This window comes from Mesoplodon bidens (genome assembly GCF_964165515.1).
Source record: "Mesoplodon bidens genome assembly, chromosome: 6".
NCBI lineage: Eukaryota > Metazoa > Chordata > Mammalia > Artiodactyla > Ziphiidae > Mesoplodon > Mesoplodon bidens.
Window position 1 is genome coordinate 12225410 of NC_138162.1, and position 19415 is coordinate 12244824.

The 19415-nt window shown below is 34.1% G+C and overlaps 1 protein-coding gene across 4 annotated transcripts in view; it reads right to left on the bottom strand.

The window, feature by feature from the left end:
• Positions 1–19415, bottom strand: part of RABGAP1 (RAB GTPase activating protein 1) — a 152968-nt gene that overhangs the window by 95172 nt on the left and 38381 nt on the right. For all 4 annotated transcript variants that reach the window (XM_081236283.1, XM_081236284.1, XM_081236286.1 and 1 more), the window contains 8 exons: positions 15744–15978; positions 14512–14716; positions 11468–11642; positions 10743–10900; positions 6764–6874; positions 6312–6378; positions 5535–5637; positions 4733–4902 (listed from right to left, as the gene is read on the bottom strand). In XM_081236283.1, the coding sequence (XP_081092409.1) occupies positions 4733–4902; positions 5535–5637; positions 6312–6378; positions 6764–6874; positions 10743–10900; positions 11468–11642; positions 14512–14716; positions 15744–15978 (1224 nt within the window). The remainder of the gene's footprint in view (positions 1–4732; positions 4903–5534; positions 5638–6311; positions 6379–6763; positions 6875–10742; positions 10901–11467; positions 11643–14511; positions 14717–15743; positions 15979–19415) is intronic.

Here is a 19415-nt window from a genome sequence, read left to right on the forward strand (position 1 = left end):
TAATTTTAAAAGTTTCTCTAATATGGTGCCATCTTAATATAGGAGTCCCCACAGTTGGGAAGGCTTCCAGGCTAAAAAGGAGTTACTGAGTCACCAGATAATTTTAGTGAAAGGAAAAAGAATCAATTTTTAAATATGTATTTTTAATAACATTTCTATAATTGTTTTCCCATACGTACAGCAATAAACAGAAACTATATACTGAATATTTAAAATATTTGGCCTGTAGCAGTGTTTCCTTTTCTGTCTAATGAGAACTGCAAAGAGGTTAAAATTTTAAATTATGCTTAATTTGACTTAAGTAAATCCCGAAAATACTCTTACAGAAATAAAGACAAAAAAAGGATGTTTCTTTGGAAAGAACCCTGGCTGAGACTCTAGGAAGGCTTAGGTATGAATCTTGCTCACACAATATCCCATAAAATCTATTTTACGTCTTTGGATCTATAAAATGTAAACACTATCCTCACTGGATCACTATGAAAATTACATAAGACAGGAAAAGTGAAAGTAGCTAGTCCAGTGATTGCCACAGGAGGGCCTCAGTTAGTGGTAACTGCTATTAATTTTTAAAGCCATGAACGTAAAGGAGGAAATAAGTAAACTTAGTTTATTATGTTGCAAGGGATGAGAATTAACAGTGCCCTAAGTGCACTAAGACAAAAAAAAACCTGTTCTAATTCTTCATACTGCCTCTCTCCTTTCCTCCTGACTACCCCTCACACCCACCCCCAAGACATACAAATAAGGAGAAAAATGAGAGATTATTCTCAGGAATTCCCTGCCCTCCTCCCAGCTTCCACATATAAACTTCAGCTTTTTGCAAAGAAAATACTGACAACTCAGCCTATGTTTAGCTTGTAACTTTAACAGAGAGTCTAGAATAGTCTATCAGGCTATGTTTCAGGCGTACATCTGTTTTTGGCTAGTCTACCCTGACAAGTCATTTGTTAGCCTAATTAGATACATTATTCTAAATCAAACCACAGAAGAAATATTCCTGTAAACCCATGCAATATTTGAATCACGGCTGTGTAACATAAGACCTCAAGGGAAAAGCAAGATCAGGGTAATCTTACTTATGTTCACTGAGATAAGATTAAAGAAACAGAATTCTAATTAAAGAGAATTTTTTACATACAAATTTATACTAAAATATATTATACAATTAATTTGTTTGCTAACTCTTACTCTAGAAACTATTAAGAATCATTTCCACCCATTCCCTAAACTTGTAAAATAATGCTTGTAAATTGGTTTTCTTTCTGAAGCATTCTTCCCCTGGGGCTAATCTACTAAATAATCGATGCTGTTCTGATTTCATGACTTAAGTGTTTTTGCTGTCCCAGTGATGTCCCTCTCAATAATAAGAGCTAAAATGCATGAAGAACATACTATGTGCTAGAACTATTCCAAGTACGTTGTACAGTTTTTCACTTAATGTCACAATAACACTATGAGGAAGATTCTATCACTGCCATTTCACAGCTGAGTAAACTGAGGCTGAGAGTTGAAGGAACTTGCTCAAAGTCATAAAACTAGCCAATGGTAAGATCCATGGACTCTGACTCAAAAGCGAAGTTCTAGATGATAATCCTACGCTAATCCTTTGCTCCTGTCATAGTGAAGAACTGGGAGAACAATGCTAAGGAAACCCAGATTTACTTTATCTCTTAAGATAACACTGAAAAGAAATCTCTATTCCTGTTCTGCTTGCTACCTTTTTCTAACTATAACCAAAAGGGCTAACTTGGACACACTGGAACTAAAATATTTATTGCTACAGAAAAGTATATTCAAGTAAATCCACATACAACACTATAATCTTGTATAATGGAATTTCAGAGTTACATGAAATAAAATTAATTCATAAGTATTTATTAAGAACTATTATGTTCTAGATGCTTGGGATAAATCAGTGAACAAGTCAGATTAGAAATATTGCCTTAGTAGAGATTTCTTATATGAAAAATAGGTAATAATCAAAATAAAAAGAAGTATATTTTGCAGTATGTTGGAAACTAACATCCCTGTAAAAAAAATTAAAAATATATCAATGGGAAGGGAATCAGCAGTACCAGTGGATAATCAGGAAAACTGCAGTGTTAAATGGGGGTGGTCATGAGTTGCTAAGAAGTAAATCTAAGCAAAGACCTGAAGAAAATGAGGACTTGAAGGAGGTGAATAATAGCAAGTGGGATGCAGGGGAAGAGAATTTTAGGTAGAAGGAACAGTTGATAGCAAAGGCCCTAAGAGCACGGTTAGAACAAAGGAAGCAAGTAAGAAGTAAAAGAGAGGAATTCGTTTATAACGTACAGGCAGCAGATCACATAGAGTCTTACAACCTACTAGAAGGACTTAGAATTTTATGGAGTAAAATAGGATTGGAAAATTTTGGCAGAAAGATGACGTGATTTGATGTTAGGCTGCTATACTGAGAATATATCAAAGGGTGACAAAAATAGAAATAGGGAGATGAGTGAAAAGGCTACTCCAATAATCTAGGTGAAAACAATGATTCAGATGAAGTTAATGTAATCTAGGTGGTTAAGAAGTAGTCAGCTTCTTGGGCTTCCCTGGTGGCGCAGTGGTTGAGAGTCCGCCTGCCGATGCAGGGGACACGGGTTCGTGCCCCGGTCTGGGAAGATCACACATGCCGCGGAGCGGCTGGCCCCGTGAGCCATGGCCGCTGAGCCTGCGCGTCCGGAGCCTGTGCTCCGCAACGGGAGAGGCCACAACAGTGAGAGGCCCGCATACTGCAAAAAAAAAAAAAAAAAAAAAAAAAAAAAAAAAGAAGTAGTCAGCTTCTAGATATGTTTTAAAAGAAAACAGAATTTCTTGACAGACTGGATATAGGGTGTGAAAAATAAGAGTCAAATTCTTGGCCTAAGCAACTACTAGGAGAAGATGCCCATAAACTGAGGTGGTAAGGACAGGTAGGTAGAGCATTTTAGGGGTGAGGGATGAGATAATGACACCTTTTCGGACATGGTAAATTTGAGATGTCCTGAAGGTTAAGTGAAAGAGGGATATTTAACGAGGAGGGAGTTAATCATCTATATCAAATGCTCCTGACACATCACTAAGACAAAGACTCAGACTGACCACTGGATTTAGCAATTTAGGTCACTACGAACTTGATTACTTTCAAGGAGTTTTGCTACAAAGGCAGGCAAAGAAAGGAACAATAAGTAGAGGGGCAACCGGGGCCAAAAAAAAAAAAAAAGCCAGAAGAAGGGAACAGAAATTTTATCTGCTGCCCACCACAGGAAAGACAGAGTACAGAGTTTGACTTTGACCAAATTAACTGATATATATATTTTTAAAATTCGTAACATATCGTCTCTGCAGTCTAGCATTTAAAGTGTCTAATATATAATCCTAAATTACTAGACAAAGAAACATGAAAATGTGGCTCACTAGACATTAGATTTAGCAGCCCAAGATTTTTAAAGTAACTATATTACAATTATGCTCAAGAATATAAAAGAAGATCTGCTTAAAATAAAGATCAAAAAAGCAATCTCATAAGAAACAGAAATTATTAAAAAAAGAACCAAATGGACATTCCAGGAAAAAAACAAGATCTGAAATTTTAAAAAAACTCATTGAATGGGGTTAACAACAGATTGGAGATGATGAAAGAGTCAAGCGAACTTTAAGATAGGTCAACAGAAAGTATCCTATCTGAAGAAAAAATCAAAAAATATTTGGAAAAATAAATAGAACCCCAGAGATCTGTGGGATAGTATCAAAAGGTCAAAAATATGTATGACTGGAATCCCTTAAGGAGAGAGAAGAGAGATGGAGCAGGGAAAAAAGTTGGAAGAAATAATGGGTCAGAATTTCCCCAAAAATGGTAAAAAAAAAAAAAAAAAAAAAAAACCAAACCCATAAATTTAAAAATTCATGAAGCCCAGCTAATCTCAAGACAAACAGAAAGAAAAAGCATACCTAAGCACATCATAGATAAAGGTCTAAAAACCAAAGATAAAAAATAATATCAAAAGCAGCCAGAGAAAATGACCCATTACAAAGAGAGGAACAACAATATAAATGCATGCTGACTTCTCACCAAAAACAATGAGAGGGACTTCCCTGGTGGTAAAGTGGATAAGACTCCGCACTCCCAATTCAGGGGGCCAAGGTTCAATCCCTGGTCAGGAAACTAGATCCCACATGCATGCCCCAACTAAGAGTTCACATGCCACAACTAAGGAGCCTGCATGCCACAACTAAGGAGCCAGCCTGATGCAACTAAGACCCAGTGCAACCAAAAAAAAAAAAAAAAACATACTTACTTAAAAAAAAAAAATGAGAACCACAAGACTGTGGGATGACATATTTAAGTGCTGAAAGTAAAAAAACTGTCAATCCCGAACCCTATACCCAGTGAAAATATCCTACTGGAATAAAAGTGAAATAAAGATTTTCAGATAAAGAAATCTAAGAGTTATGTCTCTAACAGATCTCCACTAAAAGAAATCCTAAAAGAAGTTCTTCAGGTTAAAGGCAAGTGAGACTAGATGGAAACTTGGTTCTTCAGGAAGAAGTGAGGAGCAACAAAAATGATAAATAGGTGGGTAAAAATAAAAGACAATTTTCCTCTCACTATATTTAAAATACATATAACTATTTAAAGATCTAACTGGACAGATTGGATTAATGATAAATCAGCCTCAGAAGTAACTTCTCTTATTTTCCCATCTATATTTATAGAAAAGTACAGTACCTGTTTTAGTTTCAAAAAGAAATTTTCAGTAGTACTACGTTTGCTGAAGGGCCAGAATAATCTTTCATTAGGTGAGCAAACTCGGACTTTTGTTTCTAGGAGAAAGCGAACAGGCTCCTGCACTTCTGTTATTACTAAATCAACAGCTGTGGTCATAAACAGCACTTTATCTAGGGAGAGAGAAGGCAGAAGCAAATTTTTTAAATGGAAATATAGTTGCTCATATGATTAATGTAAAAGTAATTACTTTTATTACAACTTTAAATGACATGCAGGAAGAGTATGAAACATCTTGAAAAAGGTTGTTTATGCATAGCATATCTGAAAAGCTACACAAGAAACTGGTCACAGTGGTGCTCTTTAGCGTGGGACACTGGGAACTGTGGGAAACTTTTGCTTTTCCCTAGATACCTTTGAATTTTTAACTATATGTGCATATATTATCTCTCCACAAAACAAGTAATATTTAGAAGCCTGTAAATAAATTAATTAAATTAAATATAAATGTAAATTAAAAATAGAATAAATATTTAGAAGCCTGTAAATAAAAAAATAAATACATTTTTTAAAAAGTACATAAATAGAAAAGGAAGCGGGAAAAGGAAAAAATGAAGAAAGGAAAGGGAGGAAAAAATACTTTGTTTACTGGTCAAATTTAATAGTAAACTCAAAAAACTATTCAAATTCCTTTGTTTCATCAGAAGTAGGTAAACACTAAATATTTATCAAATAAGTAGTGCTAAGATTTGGGTATCTCCTTGGGACTAAAATTTCTGTTCATGATGTCAGCAATCTGCATCACCTTTAGGAGTTTCTTCATTTACAATTTGAAAATGTGGGGATTTTGGATTCCAGCTCCCAGTAATAACATAGGACTTTCCATCTGAACTTTTGCCCATAGATTCCTAAAGAAAAGAGTAAAAACAACATTAATGCCAAAAAAGAAAAAGAAAACCCACACACACAACAGCTAACCGCCATTCTGCTGCCTTTAAAAAAAATAGAGGTTACAAAAATATAAGAATATGAAACAGGATCATATATATATAAAAGTTAGGAGTATATACAAATGATTACAGTTAAAATTAAAGATGTGCCAATTATTTATGCAACTGCTCCTGAAAAGTTATACATAAAGTAAATGCTTGCAAATCATATCAAACCGTACAGACACTAGGGAAATTTACTACCTAAACCTATGTTGAATTCTTCTGTCAAGTGAGTAATTACTACATAAATTTAGTTATGAAAATAAAGGTTTTCATATAGTATCAACAATATGAACACCACCTACTTTTATAAAGCTCATGATAGTTTGCAAATAACTCTCACAAAATGTCTGCTTTGATTCCCACATCAACCCTACATGATAAACAAGAATTATTCACTATTACACTATCAAGAAACTGAGACAGACTAAGTAGCTCTAAGATCAGACTAGTAAACAGCAAGTAGGAAATAAGGAAATTTCCTTATCTTTGTTTATTGCTTCATAAATGTGCTTTAACCTTAGATTTGGTGAAACAGCCTTTACAGAGGAAATAGTGTATAAACTTAAAAAAAAAAAAGCAATCCTTACCAAATCTAACAAGTGCATGTCACTATTTCGTACATCTTTTCCTGGGCTAAGGAGAAGACCAAAACACCTGCAAAAAAAGAACTGACATAAATCTGGAAAAGAGACTACAGAAAGATGTTTAAATTAGATCACTTTAAAAAAATTCTTATTGATAGAAAAAAGGACATATTAAAATTATCAATAAACTAGCATTACCAATATCATCTTTATTTCTTTGAGATAAACAAATTTTATGTTTGCCTTGTGTTACCACATAGTTGAGATCAACATATTAACTGAAGATTTATGAGAGATAATTCAAAATGAATGAAGTATTCACTTTAATGAACAAAAGAATTCCTCAGGGAACAAAATATTTTGCAAATACATTTTTGAATACAGTATATGACTGCTCCACTAGACTGACAAAAACTAAAATTTATATTTAAGCCAAACTTACTAAAAATGTTTACCTTTCAATGGCAAGTTCCTTATTAGTTGTTTGTTGCACATAGATGACAATCTTTTTATCAATTCCTTGGCGTAGTTTAAAGCATTGTCTGTCTTTATCTTTAGGAACTGCACTGTAGAACAACATGTTCCATTAATTTTGCAAAGCACTTTCTCGTAACATACACCAGAACAATTTTTGTTATGATTTGAAAATCAGGCACTGAAAAGAATCAGATTTAATTCTTTTCTATGCCTGGTATTCAAATCATAACAGATATTTAAAAATCATCATCTGCCTCTTGATATGAAAATATCATCATTACTATATGCAATCCACTAAACCATTATAGTAACCATTTATAAAAGCTACAAAACCACTCTTATGACCCCTAAAACATGGCTCTAGTTTTTTCTTTTTTGTTGCTGTGAAAATTAAATTAGATATTTATAAAGCTCCAAGGCACTCAAAAAATGTTAGTTTTTTTCACTTTCTATTTAGTCACTGTTTTTAACAAATAAATTATTCATGCCTTATTTGTTTAAATATATAATGAAGAAAAGATACTTAATTATATAGATGCTTTGAATTTCGAAACAAGGTGCTTTCAAAAAACAAGAAATGAGGAAGATATAGCCAACAGTAAGCTGTTGCCTAATTCTTCCCTTAAGCAGTAATAACCTTACTGTAAGCATGCGTAATAACTATAAAAATAACATTAATGATGCAGTTAAACATCACCTTAAGAAAACAGTTGAAAATATTCTCTAAATGACAGTTTACCAAAATAATCCCCTGGTCTCCCACCCACCACTTTCTCTAGCTCCTTTGTTCTCAAAGGCTTACAAATCTGCTACAGCAATCAGCCAATATACAGCAAACCTAAATTGTGCCTTATTACTGTACAACTTTAAGATAATAGCAATAGAACCACTAGAAGATAATACAAAAGGCTACATGAGAGCTCTGAGTACCTACTCAAACTAAAAATTGGCTCTGAGGAAATAAAATTAGTTTGAATCCCATCTGCACTACTACACCAGTAACCAATTCAAGAACATGTGATAACGCTGAGATTAGAAAATCAAAGAATCTTACCATAAGAGTCTAAAAATGACAAACGTGCAAGAAAAACTTCTGCATACCAAACTGTTAAATATTTGTGGCTGACAGAATTTTCACCTATGAGGATATTGACAGGTCTCAGTTTTTAATTTATATTAGATACACTAGTCTCTATGTTCTGTGGATACTTAAGTATAAATCAATATAATCTCATCTCTCAGCAGTATTTAAAACAACAACAGTGGAAATAAAGTTATCACTGGTGTCCTGAGTCTGAAGGGCAAGGAAAAGATACATTAATAGGAAGCAGGGTGGAGAGTATAAGCAGTGGAAGTTCACTTCACTGATGTCGGGGGGTCTAGACTGTATTTCTGGTCTTATCACTATCATTGAACGGATCCAACCAAGTAATTTTACATTTAATTCCTATTGTGTACATTAAGAAACAGACATCCAGGTTATCTTCCCTGGCTTTCTTTACCTATAAAATAAGGACAATATCAAATGGGGTACTTTGTAGATTAAATAAGATCAGAAAGAAGTGTTTTGAATGATATAAATGAAAATGCTCCATTTTCCTAAGGGCTAAACTGAAATGCAGGTTTCTAATTTTAATAATATAAAGATTATACTTTTTCAGGAATGAAAAGAAGAGCATTAATTCTTGCCACGGCACTTGGTCTATATTCATGCTATGGCGAAACCACAATCTATCTTGTACTATGGCTAACTATATATACGTATATTTTTTAAATAGGTGGTAAGTCATATGAGTATACCATTGTATCTTTTTTTAGGTATAACTGACATACAACATTAGTTTCAGGTTTACAACATAACGATTTGATATTTGTATATATTGTGAAATGCATCATATTTTAACCATTCTATTCTGGTCAACATTTAATTTCCACTTTTTAATTTTGCTATTATTGTGTTAAGGGGAATGTTCATGCTGATAACTCTTTTGGCACTGCAATGATTGTTTCTGTAAATTCCTAGACATACTACAGAATCACTGGATGAAAGGAACTGCATTTGAAAAGTTCAAATCTGACAAAGAAAGGCATACTTGTCAATGATTTCATCAGTGTATGAGGTCACACAACACTATTTTCTACTGTAACTATAAATTCAGGAAAACAATGCAACAAAAAGATAACAAAGCCCTAACAAATGTGAAAAACAAATGACCATCCAGGGGTTTTCTGTATAGCACTTCCTTGCTATACAGGTGAACAGACCAGGGACATTTGTGATCGTTACCTTTCTACTTAGAATATACCTGATCTCAGAAGGAGGAGAAATTATCCTAGTGCTTCTCTTCTGAGAGATCTTAGAAATCTTTCCTATTCATAACTGGGGTTTATAAATGATCTACATAAATATTTTTAATAAAGGGAAAAAACTATTTAAACAAACTTCTGTTTCTTAAAAAGGAAAAAAATTATTACAAGGTTTATAGATTACAGTTTCTACTTCCCACTACAGGAATGCATACTGCAGAAAGCACCACATCACAGTGTTGCTGTGAGAACAGAAATATAGCTAATAAGAAAGCATAGAGCACAAGGCCTCACACTTTATTGTACAAATCAAAGTTGAAGTTGCATTGTACACTAAATTGGCCACCAGATGGCATGACAATTCCAAAGTCTCTTGAGGGAGAGCAAAGGTTATCAGTTTTTCAAACAAACAGACCAATCATTGTGCTTTTTAATTTAAAAGCAAGATATTAGAAATCATTCATATTTTGATGGAATTTCATTTTACCCATTTTATGAGGTAGTCATGGAGGAAAGAAACTTCTATATGCAACTACTGATTATGATCCCAAGTGGCACCCATTTTGTGATATGGGCTATAGAGGAAAAAAAAAAAGTCAATCATCTTGCAACCATAATATTTTAAAGTTATAAAAGACTTTAGAGTCTAGCCACTTCATTTTATAAATAAGGAAACTAATGTCAGGAGATATAAAGAAACTTGGAAAAGGTCACACTGTTAATGGTAGCAATAAGTTTAAACTAAACCTAAGTTTTAATTTCTATTCCAGGGTTATTTTCACTACTCAAAGAAGCATAATTTTACTTAAAAACCAAAACCAGTTATTTATGACCCTCTATGTAAGGTTAGATTTCAGACACAGACCTCAATTCTCCCCTTCCAATGTGTCCAGATAAACTTTAATGGTAAAACTTGATTTCAACAGCCTTAAGACCTTTACATTATTAAAACAAATAAACCAACCAACTAACCAACCAAAACACAAAAAAACTCCAGCAAAACAAATCTAGCTACAGATCCAGCTGACGTAGTTTCTGTCATATCTCATATCAGCAGTCAGCCAGTTATTCTGAGTCCATCTAAAAGAACATGGTAGCATGATACATTTTCCTACGTGATAATATTCACGTAGGAAAATGTATCATGCTACCAATAATATGTATATATATTATTGTTTATATTATATATATATTATACATATAATATATATTGTTTATATATTATTGAATATATATATTATGGTTTAAAATTCTTTAAATCTTGCCTCTACAAATTTGCCTATTTATTTTCCTTTAAACTCTACCCTACATTTAAATAGGGTACATTTAAACTCTACCCTACATTTAAATACGTGAAAACTCTACATTTTCACGTAGGAAAATGTATCATGCTACCAATAATATATATATATTATTGTTTATATTATATATATTGTTTATATATTATTGTATATATGTATTATTGTTTAAAATTCTTTAAATCTTGCCTCTACAAATTTGCCTATTTATTTTCCTTTAAACTCTACCCATAAAAGCAATCATTTTATAATGTAAAAGTTACGTAATCTGACCTAGACTTTCCCTAAATCCACAGATAGTACAGCATGTTAGTACAAACTCAAATAAAAAGAATAAAATAAGATGCCCTACCTAAAATAACCTTTACCATCATCTTCTTTTATTTCTAAAGACACAGAGAAGGTAAAGATGTCACTGTCAGGAGTCTGAGGTGCAGTAGTTGCTGAGAGGGGGGTCTGCTTGGCAGAACGGCGGAAGGCAGTGGCAAAACTGTAAAGTATCCGGCTCACCTACAACCAGACATGTTAGGAAATGGGCTGTTATCACAAGAATAAAATACTTTTGTTAAGGCTGAAGGTGACCTATGTTGTTTGAGGGGAGTAATTCATCTTTCCTCCATTGATTTCTTTTGATAAATTATCTAATTTATTAGACCTATAAAGCAAGCAACACTAAAAATGGTCAGAGAAGAGCCTTTAAAAAAGAAGTGGTTGTGAATCTGAAAGATGATTTCCAAAATTGTTAGGAATTACTTGAATGTATTTATTATAATAAAAATAATCCTACAAGTTTAGCTCTAAAAGAATGGTTTGCAAATACGTCATTGCTAGAACCAAGATGCCTATTTAACCCAATTAAGCAGCAGTCAATTGGTCTCCACCAACACTCTTAACAACGAGGTTCTGGTTGACCAAACTTTTAAGTTTATTTACATTTCAGCCCATCCAGCTGAAATAAACAGTAGCAGAGAATTTCGTTTGGCTTATAAATGACCATAATAAATACTATAACCATTTCAATGTAGTGAGGGTACAGATGAAGTTTCATTTGCAGACAGTTCCCTCTTAAGTACTTACAGCTTCTTGTATTTCACACCGGAAGACATGTATTCTGAAGAGCTCTGCATTGAAATGACTTTCAGTGAAAGCAAAACAGTCGCTCTCAGGAGTTCCATCATGCCCTCGAACACAGAAGAGGATTTTGTAGATAGGGTAGTTTGCTATTTCAGTGTTTGTCTGAGGATCTAAAAGTCTGTTCAGAGAAAAAGATATAAAGAGATTAGAGGGACTGTAGACTATTTTCACTACATCCATATTATGATTCAAGACTCATCTTTCTAGCAAAAAGATTATATAATCCATTTTTGGTATGTTAATCATATTAATCTTAAGTCTTGATAAGTAAGTCATATGTGAATTCTTAAAGTTACTGATTACACAATTCCATGATACTAAAAACTACATAACCCCATGTTTTAGGGAGGCAGTCAGGAAAGCATAAACAGTATCAATAAGTATGTTTCTTATATAGTCTGAAACTAAATAAAGATAATTGGTAAATTAGAATACCAAAATAGATCATCAAAGCTGTGCTTCTCATTATCTCCTGAAAGAATGACCTAATCTGCTTTATTATTTTAAAAAATAAAAAGGTTATGTGCTTTCTCAGAGTGAAACATGTTCTTTTGCTTCATGGCAAACAAGGGAGAGAGACTGTACAAAATGTTAACACCTAAAAAAAGAAAATCATTAATAAAATCAAAAGGATGCCATTCACTGAAAATCAAAGGGATATCATTCATTCAAAAATGTATTCATTCAACAAATATTTATGTGATACCTACAACATCTCAGGCTCCATTCTGGGCACTGATGACACAGCTATGAAAGAAACTGAAAAAGAAATTATGCAATTTCAACACTGAATGGGCAGGGCCACTGATGGGAAAGCCCAGGGAATAATGGAAATACCTAAGAAGGGGACCTAATCCAAGTTCAAAGGCACTTTGATAAAGACTCTGAAAACATGGGGCAAGAGAAACTAGTTTTCTCATGTCTTTATAGAATTAAAATATATTAGAACAAAGTATAACTTCAGTTGGGGGGAATGACTATTGACTAAGAAGCACATAAAAATGAATGCTCATATAAAAATGAGTGCTAAGGAATTCCCTGATGGTTCAGTGGTTAGGACCTAGTGCTTTCACTGAGGTGGCCTGGTCAGGGAACTAAGATCCCACAAGCTGCAGTGCAGCCAAAGATAAAGAAATAAACTTTATTACAAAAAAAAAAAAAAAAAAAAGGTGCTAAAAAATTTTATTAAGTTTCACATTAATAAATAAAATTAAAATTAGTATTTGTGAGTCTTTGTGAAATAGTTCTTTAAATACTGAAGAGAAGGATTATATAAGCAGATAACTGGAATATTAATTAATTAACTTACTACTACTGCTAACCATATACAGCTACAACTCTACTACCTTAAAAATCCAAAATGCTTGAGGGTGGAGAAACAGATACTCTCATGCACTGCTGATAAAAGTACGAACTAGATCAATATTTCTAGATGGCTATTTGGCAATGTATCAAAACCCATAAAAACGGGCAAATCTTTGACCCAATAAGTCTACTTTCTAGGAATTGATCCTAAGGAAATACAAAAATACATAAAAATTTAGCTAAAAAATAATTTATAAGAAAATTACAGGTAAAGCACTTACATGCTCATATGATAAAAGTCTAATATTAGCTATTATTAGTAGTACTTTTCTCATGAAAACAACTAAAATATGTAACATTAGAGATTGGTTATTTCTGAATAGCCCATCATGTGCCATCATAAGTTAAAATTTTTAAGCATATTTACTGATATGGAAAGAGATTCACAATATAAAAAACTAAGTGAGAAAAGCATGTTACAAGATGGTATGTATTATATTATTCCACTGTTGTTAAAAATGTTGATTCTAAGTTGTATAATTATACTTGCACATATATGTAGGTATATACACACATACACAAACATATACACATACAACTATACAAAAAGGGTCTTAATAAACCAAGATGTTAACTGTTATTTACCAAAGGGAGAGTAGAAGAATATTCTCCTCATCTAAAATATGGCACAAATGAACCTATCTACAAAACAGGAACAGACTCACAGACATAGAGAGCAGACTTTTGGTTGCCAAGGGGGAGTGGGGTGAGGGAGGGAAGGACTGGGAGTGTGGGATGAGCAGGTGTAAACTATTATATAATAGGATAAATAAACAACAAGGTCCTACTGTGTAGCACAGGCAACTATATTCAATATCATGTGATAAACCATACTGGAAAAAAATATTAAAGAAAAAAGAATGTCTATATGTGTATAACTGAGTCACTTTGCTGTACAGCAGAGACTGGCACATTGTAAATCAACTATACTTCAATTAAAAAAATTAAACTAAAAAGAGTATTTTCCTCAATTTTTGATTGTGTCATCTGATTTTTCTGAAATAAGTATGCATTTTTTATAATAAAGAAAAAGTCATTTTATTTCAGTTCTGTTCAACTCATTATTAGAGTTCTGTATTTAGCTAGCTAATATAGATATCTGACTGGCTACCTTTAATCACTGTTATCTGTTTCAGTTAGTATAAACAATAGCCATTTCGAGAGACTTTTCTGGGCCTCAGTTTCCTCATCTTAAAAATTTAGGAACTGTACTGGAATAGTTAATATTTACCAACAGGTTTCTGTAACTTCCGAAGTCAGCATGAAATCTCATATTGAACTAATGTGTCAAGCTAGTATTTGTATTGGGGGCACATGAAAAATATAAATTGTTAGGCAGACTCTTAGGTCAACATGTTTCAATAATCCCCAAAACATTTAAATTTCTAATGTGCTACACAGAATTGGGGTGGGGAAGAGTATACAAAACTGTTCAAACAAGTGACTATTTTTCATAAAGGTCACAATCCTTGGAAGACGTGATAACTAAGTGCCAGATGAATTAACCATTGCATGAATAAAATAATTAAAGATTTTGTTCACTACTGCTTCTTTCTAAAACTGTAGGTCAGAAATATGATCAAACGGTATTGAATACAAACATTTCAAGAAGCTGGTCTCACCTCACAGTTCCTTCAGATACGTTCGGCACTGACAGGGTTACATCTAGTGAAATCTGACACTGGCCCCTTAAGATGGACATCATCCTTAAGGCTTCCACTTCACTCCTGGGAGCATTTACTGAGGCACAGCCTAAATAAGTTAGTTTGCTGAAAACTACACTGTCCTCATCAGCCACTGGTGTGAAAGGACTAGACCCTTCAGAATCTGAAAGAAACAATAAGGAGGTGATTATTTTCATTTTGATATTTTGTTGACACGAATATCAAGTAAAAATCTACAAGTTACATTTAGGTTCCAAAATTGAATACTAATGAGAGAATATGCCATTGCCCCAGAAGAAATGCCCATTAAAGCCAGAAATCTCACACCAGAACTCTGTCACCAACACTAAAAATTTTAGGTATGGCTGTAGTCTCAATCCCAAATCTAAAAGGTGACCTGAGACTCAGATCTGATTTACCTTTCTGACTCCTCTAATTTGTTTTGACTTTATAATTTACATTGAGGTCAAAAATACATTTAGTATTTTACCACCCTGAAAAATCCTATCTCTGTCTTCTTTCTGATCTGCTGTTATAATTATTTTTCTCATTCATCATTGTAGCTACTCTATCATGTTCTCAGTCCCCTTGCTTTCCCTTTCCCAATAAACATCTACAGTTTTAACACCCTACTTTCCCCAAAGCCTTTATAATTGCCTTTTTTCTCCTTCCTTGCTATGTCTTTCAGCTCCCTTTTTTCAACTTGACAACTATTCCCGCCAAGCTATAAAGGCCTGGGGCAAACATCTCTTCACCAAGCATTATTCCTCTATTTCTCCAACACTATTCTCAAATTCCTTCTTTCCTGAAAAAAGATCCTTAAATACTCTAAGATTCCCTCAATGTCTTATAGCTACTGTTTCTCTTTCTTTGGTATAAATGACATACATTTAGAGTGGACATATGTATATGTATAACTGATTCACTTTGCTGCACACCTGAAACTAAAACAACATTGTAAATCAACTCTATCCCAATAAATTTTTTTTTAAAAATGACATACATTTAAAAGGAAATCAGAATAGTACATATATTTACTCCTCTCACAGCCCCCTAAATCTAGAATCTGAAGAGTCTAGAAAACATAGATAATGCTTTTTGCTTGCTTTGAATCAAACCTAGTACAGAATGGACACTCAAATATTAAAAACAATAACCTTCAGTTATGCAAGCAATGCAGCAATCCTAACCTCCTTGTCCAGGTTTCACTGGCAGGCTCATCTCTGGTTTCTGGAGCCCTACTAATGACACAGGGTTAATGGTGGATGAAGCTGAGAGTTGATTAGAAAGAGGCCCATCTCCTTCGCCATCCAACTGTGACCTTTCCACAAGCTCCTTGTCCCCTGGCTGGTCGTCCATTGGAGGATCCATCAGCACATCTGCTAGCTCTTTTTGCAGCTGCTGTTCACTTCCATTCCCTATAATCTAAGGGTCACAAATATATGCAATCAACAAAATGAGAGAGGCCAGTACTGATTTAAATGGGTCCACATCTAGAGAAAATCATCAGCAATTCTTTTGATATATAGATATCTTCTGAATGTCTTTAAAAAACAGAATAAATCAAGATCTATAATAAATAAGAGCTGCCGCGGCTCTCTTAATTCATACAGCTTTTCATGAAAAAGTGTATAGTGAATTTGAGACTAATACTCAGAAATATATGTGATAGTCTGTCAATTTTATTAAAAGTTTTCTACAGTGTCCTAAACTAATAACAACTAAAATATTTGTAATTTTACTTGTCTGATGAGAAATAAAGCTTGTTAAGAGGAGGAGCTTCTAGGACTTGCCTGGTGGTGCAGTGGTTAAGAATCCGCCTGCCAATGGAGGGGACACGGGTTCGAGCCCTGGTCCGGGAAGATCCCACATGCCGCGGAGCAACTAAGCCCGTGCGCCACAACTACTGAGCCTGTGCTCTAGAGCCCACAAGCCACAACTACTGAGCCTGCGTGCCACAACTACTGAAGCCCGCATGCCTAGGGCCCGTGCTCCGCAACAAGAGAAGCCACCACAATGAGAAGCCCGCGCACCAAAACGAAGAGCAGCCCCCCTGCTCGCCACAACTAGAGAAAGCCCACGTGCAGCAACAACAAGCCAAAAGTAAATTTATTTATTTATTTATTTATTTAAAAAAAGAGGAAAAGCTTCTCTTATGCTTAATGAAAAGGGAAAATGTGTTTGCTTCCAAAAATTATCAGTAGAAACATAGTTATTAGGTAGTAAATCATCACATGCATTTTTACCACCCTTGCTATAAGTAAGTCTCCTGTATTTCTGAGGGAGACTTCTCTGACATAAATGGTTCTTAAAGTTCTGAGACATTTGAATAAAGCTGGGGAGATGCACGTATAAGATGACCCTGAGGAACAGAAGCATTCCTTTTCAATGTCAAGTATTTTTCTAGAGTCATGATGGTTTATTATTAGTTGCTCAACAAGGAAGTAAACAAGTGCAGAATCAAGTGGAGACTTCCCAACGCTAAGGAAAACCACAAGTGACAAAACCCAGTATTGTCCCCAAATGCTTCTTCAAGAAATACTAGAAAAATTAACAAGAGAATTAATTTACGAAAAGGAAATCATGATGAAAAAAAAGTGTGCTGATTTAGGAGGGTTCTGAAGACCAAAACCTGACAAAAAGTTAAAATGGGTGGGGCTATGAGATTGTTAAAGACAATGAGGTCTTCTCAGTAAAATTAAGACACAACTAGGAAGCAAAATTCCAATAACAGAGGTACTCTGGACTACTAAGGAACCCAGTTCAAACATCTTTTGTAACTCTATAAAATTCAAGCCCCTTTGGCTGTAAACTATGATTGAGAAACAGTCTTAAGTCTTTTTTGCTACATTTTCCCAAGGAAATTCTAACATGTCAGCTATTCTTGCCTTGGAAATAAGGGCCGGAGAGGTGTTCAGTCTCTGGTTTCAATGACAGCATCTGTTTTTGTGAACTTCCTTTTATATTCAGAGTTACTGCTATTGGAACTACAATTCAGTCAAATAAGTTTAACTCTTTGTTATGCCTGATCCTATACATCACAAGTGTAATCAAATTTCTTTTTTCAGAAGTTCTGCTTTCAAAAGTTTTTTAAAGCACCTAGAAAACAAACTAGAGCTTAGTTCTAATTAACCTCTTATTTTTTCAGAACTGGATAAGAAATATTGCAGGAATCACCTGCAGGAAATAAAAGATAGCCTAATTGAATCTAAACCATTGTCCAAGTGGAAGGAGAAACAACATAAGTAGGATATTTACAGCTCCCTAAAAAGAGATGAAGAAAAGATATTAGACTCCATGTTTAAGCAATTAGTAATTATAACTGGGAAGGTTACCATTAAAGAGCAAACTAAACTGAAGACACATTTTACATGCTATGAGGTACTGTTTTTTCTTTGGTATGTAGGCTAAATAAACTCAAGTTTTCTTTTGGATAGGCTACCTCCACTGTAATATATTCATAAACCCTGAAAGAAACATGTTTATATGTTTGTCTTTTGTGTTTATACATGTTTATCTGCAGTCTTCCCTTGTTTATAAAGTCTATAAACATAACAACTGCCTTCTATTTCCTTAACTCTTCCTTAAAGAGTAGGGAAAAGTAATGCACACACAAAAAAATGATTTTTAAAAGCTGCTTAAAAATAGCAACCTAACTTATGCTTTGAATAATTAGGTCCAATACAGTACTCAGCACTTACCATGTTAGATCATTTGTGCACCTTCAATCCACTTTCAAACTTAACTATCTGTCACATAATTTAATACTTATCTCAATTAAGTTTTTTGTTTTTTAAAAGACAGTCAATTAATCTTCCCTAGGCTTATCTGGGAAACACTCAGCAATGCTTTTCAAGGTTCTCAAGCTTTGGCATGCCTAAGAATCACCTGGTGAACTTGTTGAAACACAATCTGTTGGGCCCTAACAAGAATTCCCATTCAGTAAGGCTGGGATGGGCCTGATAATTTGAATTTTTAAAAAGTTTCCAGGAGATGGTGATGCTGCTAGTCTGGAGACCACACTCTAAGAACCAACCTTAGATTAATGGTTCTTAACCATGACTAAACAACACAATTACCAATATCACCAGGGAGCATGTTAAAATTCAAATACCTGATCCTCCCTCTATCCCCTCACCTCCTACCCTAGCAACTAAATCAGTCTCAGAGATAAAGCCTTGGCATATGCATGTTCCAGAACCTCCACAGGTGATTTACAAAACAGGTGGCAGGCCAGATTAGGCCAGCAGGCTATAGTTTGTTAACCCCTCGTATAAATGAACAGCTTAAATCAGCAACTGCTTGTCTCTGACTTCTTGTCATAACAAAAATAAACTCATTATTAGCAGGGCTTTCTGTTCCTTGCTGCCAACAGCATTCCTAACAGATACCACGATGATCTCTAAAATAAATGTCGTTGCAGGTAAAGTAATCAAGACACGGTATTAGTGAAAGGACAGATAATACAGACCAAGGAAACAAAACAGAATCCAGAAATAGAACCACACATACATGGCCAATTGGTTTCAACAAAGTTGGCCAGATAATTCAACAGAGAAAGGTAATAAAATAAAACAAATGGTGGTGGAACAATTAACTTGACATCATACATATGCAAAAACATCAATCTCTTTACGTCACATACAAAATTAATGCAAAATGGACTGCAGATCTAAATGTAAATCCTAAAACTATAATATTTACAGAAGAAAACACAGGAAAAAGTCTTCATAATTCTGGGACACAAAGATTTCTTAGGACACAAAAAGTATGCATAAAAGAAAAAAATGAAATGCACTTTATTAAACTAGAAACTGCTGCTTGGAAGACACTGTTCACAGAATGAAAAGACAAGCCACAGA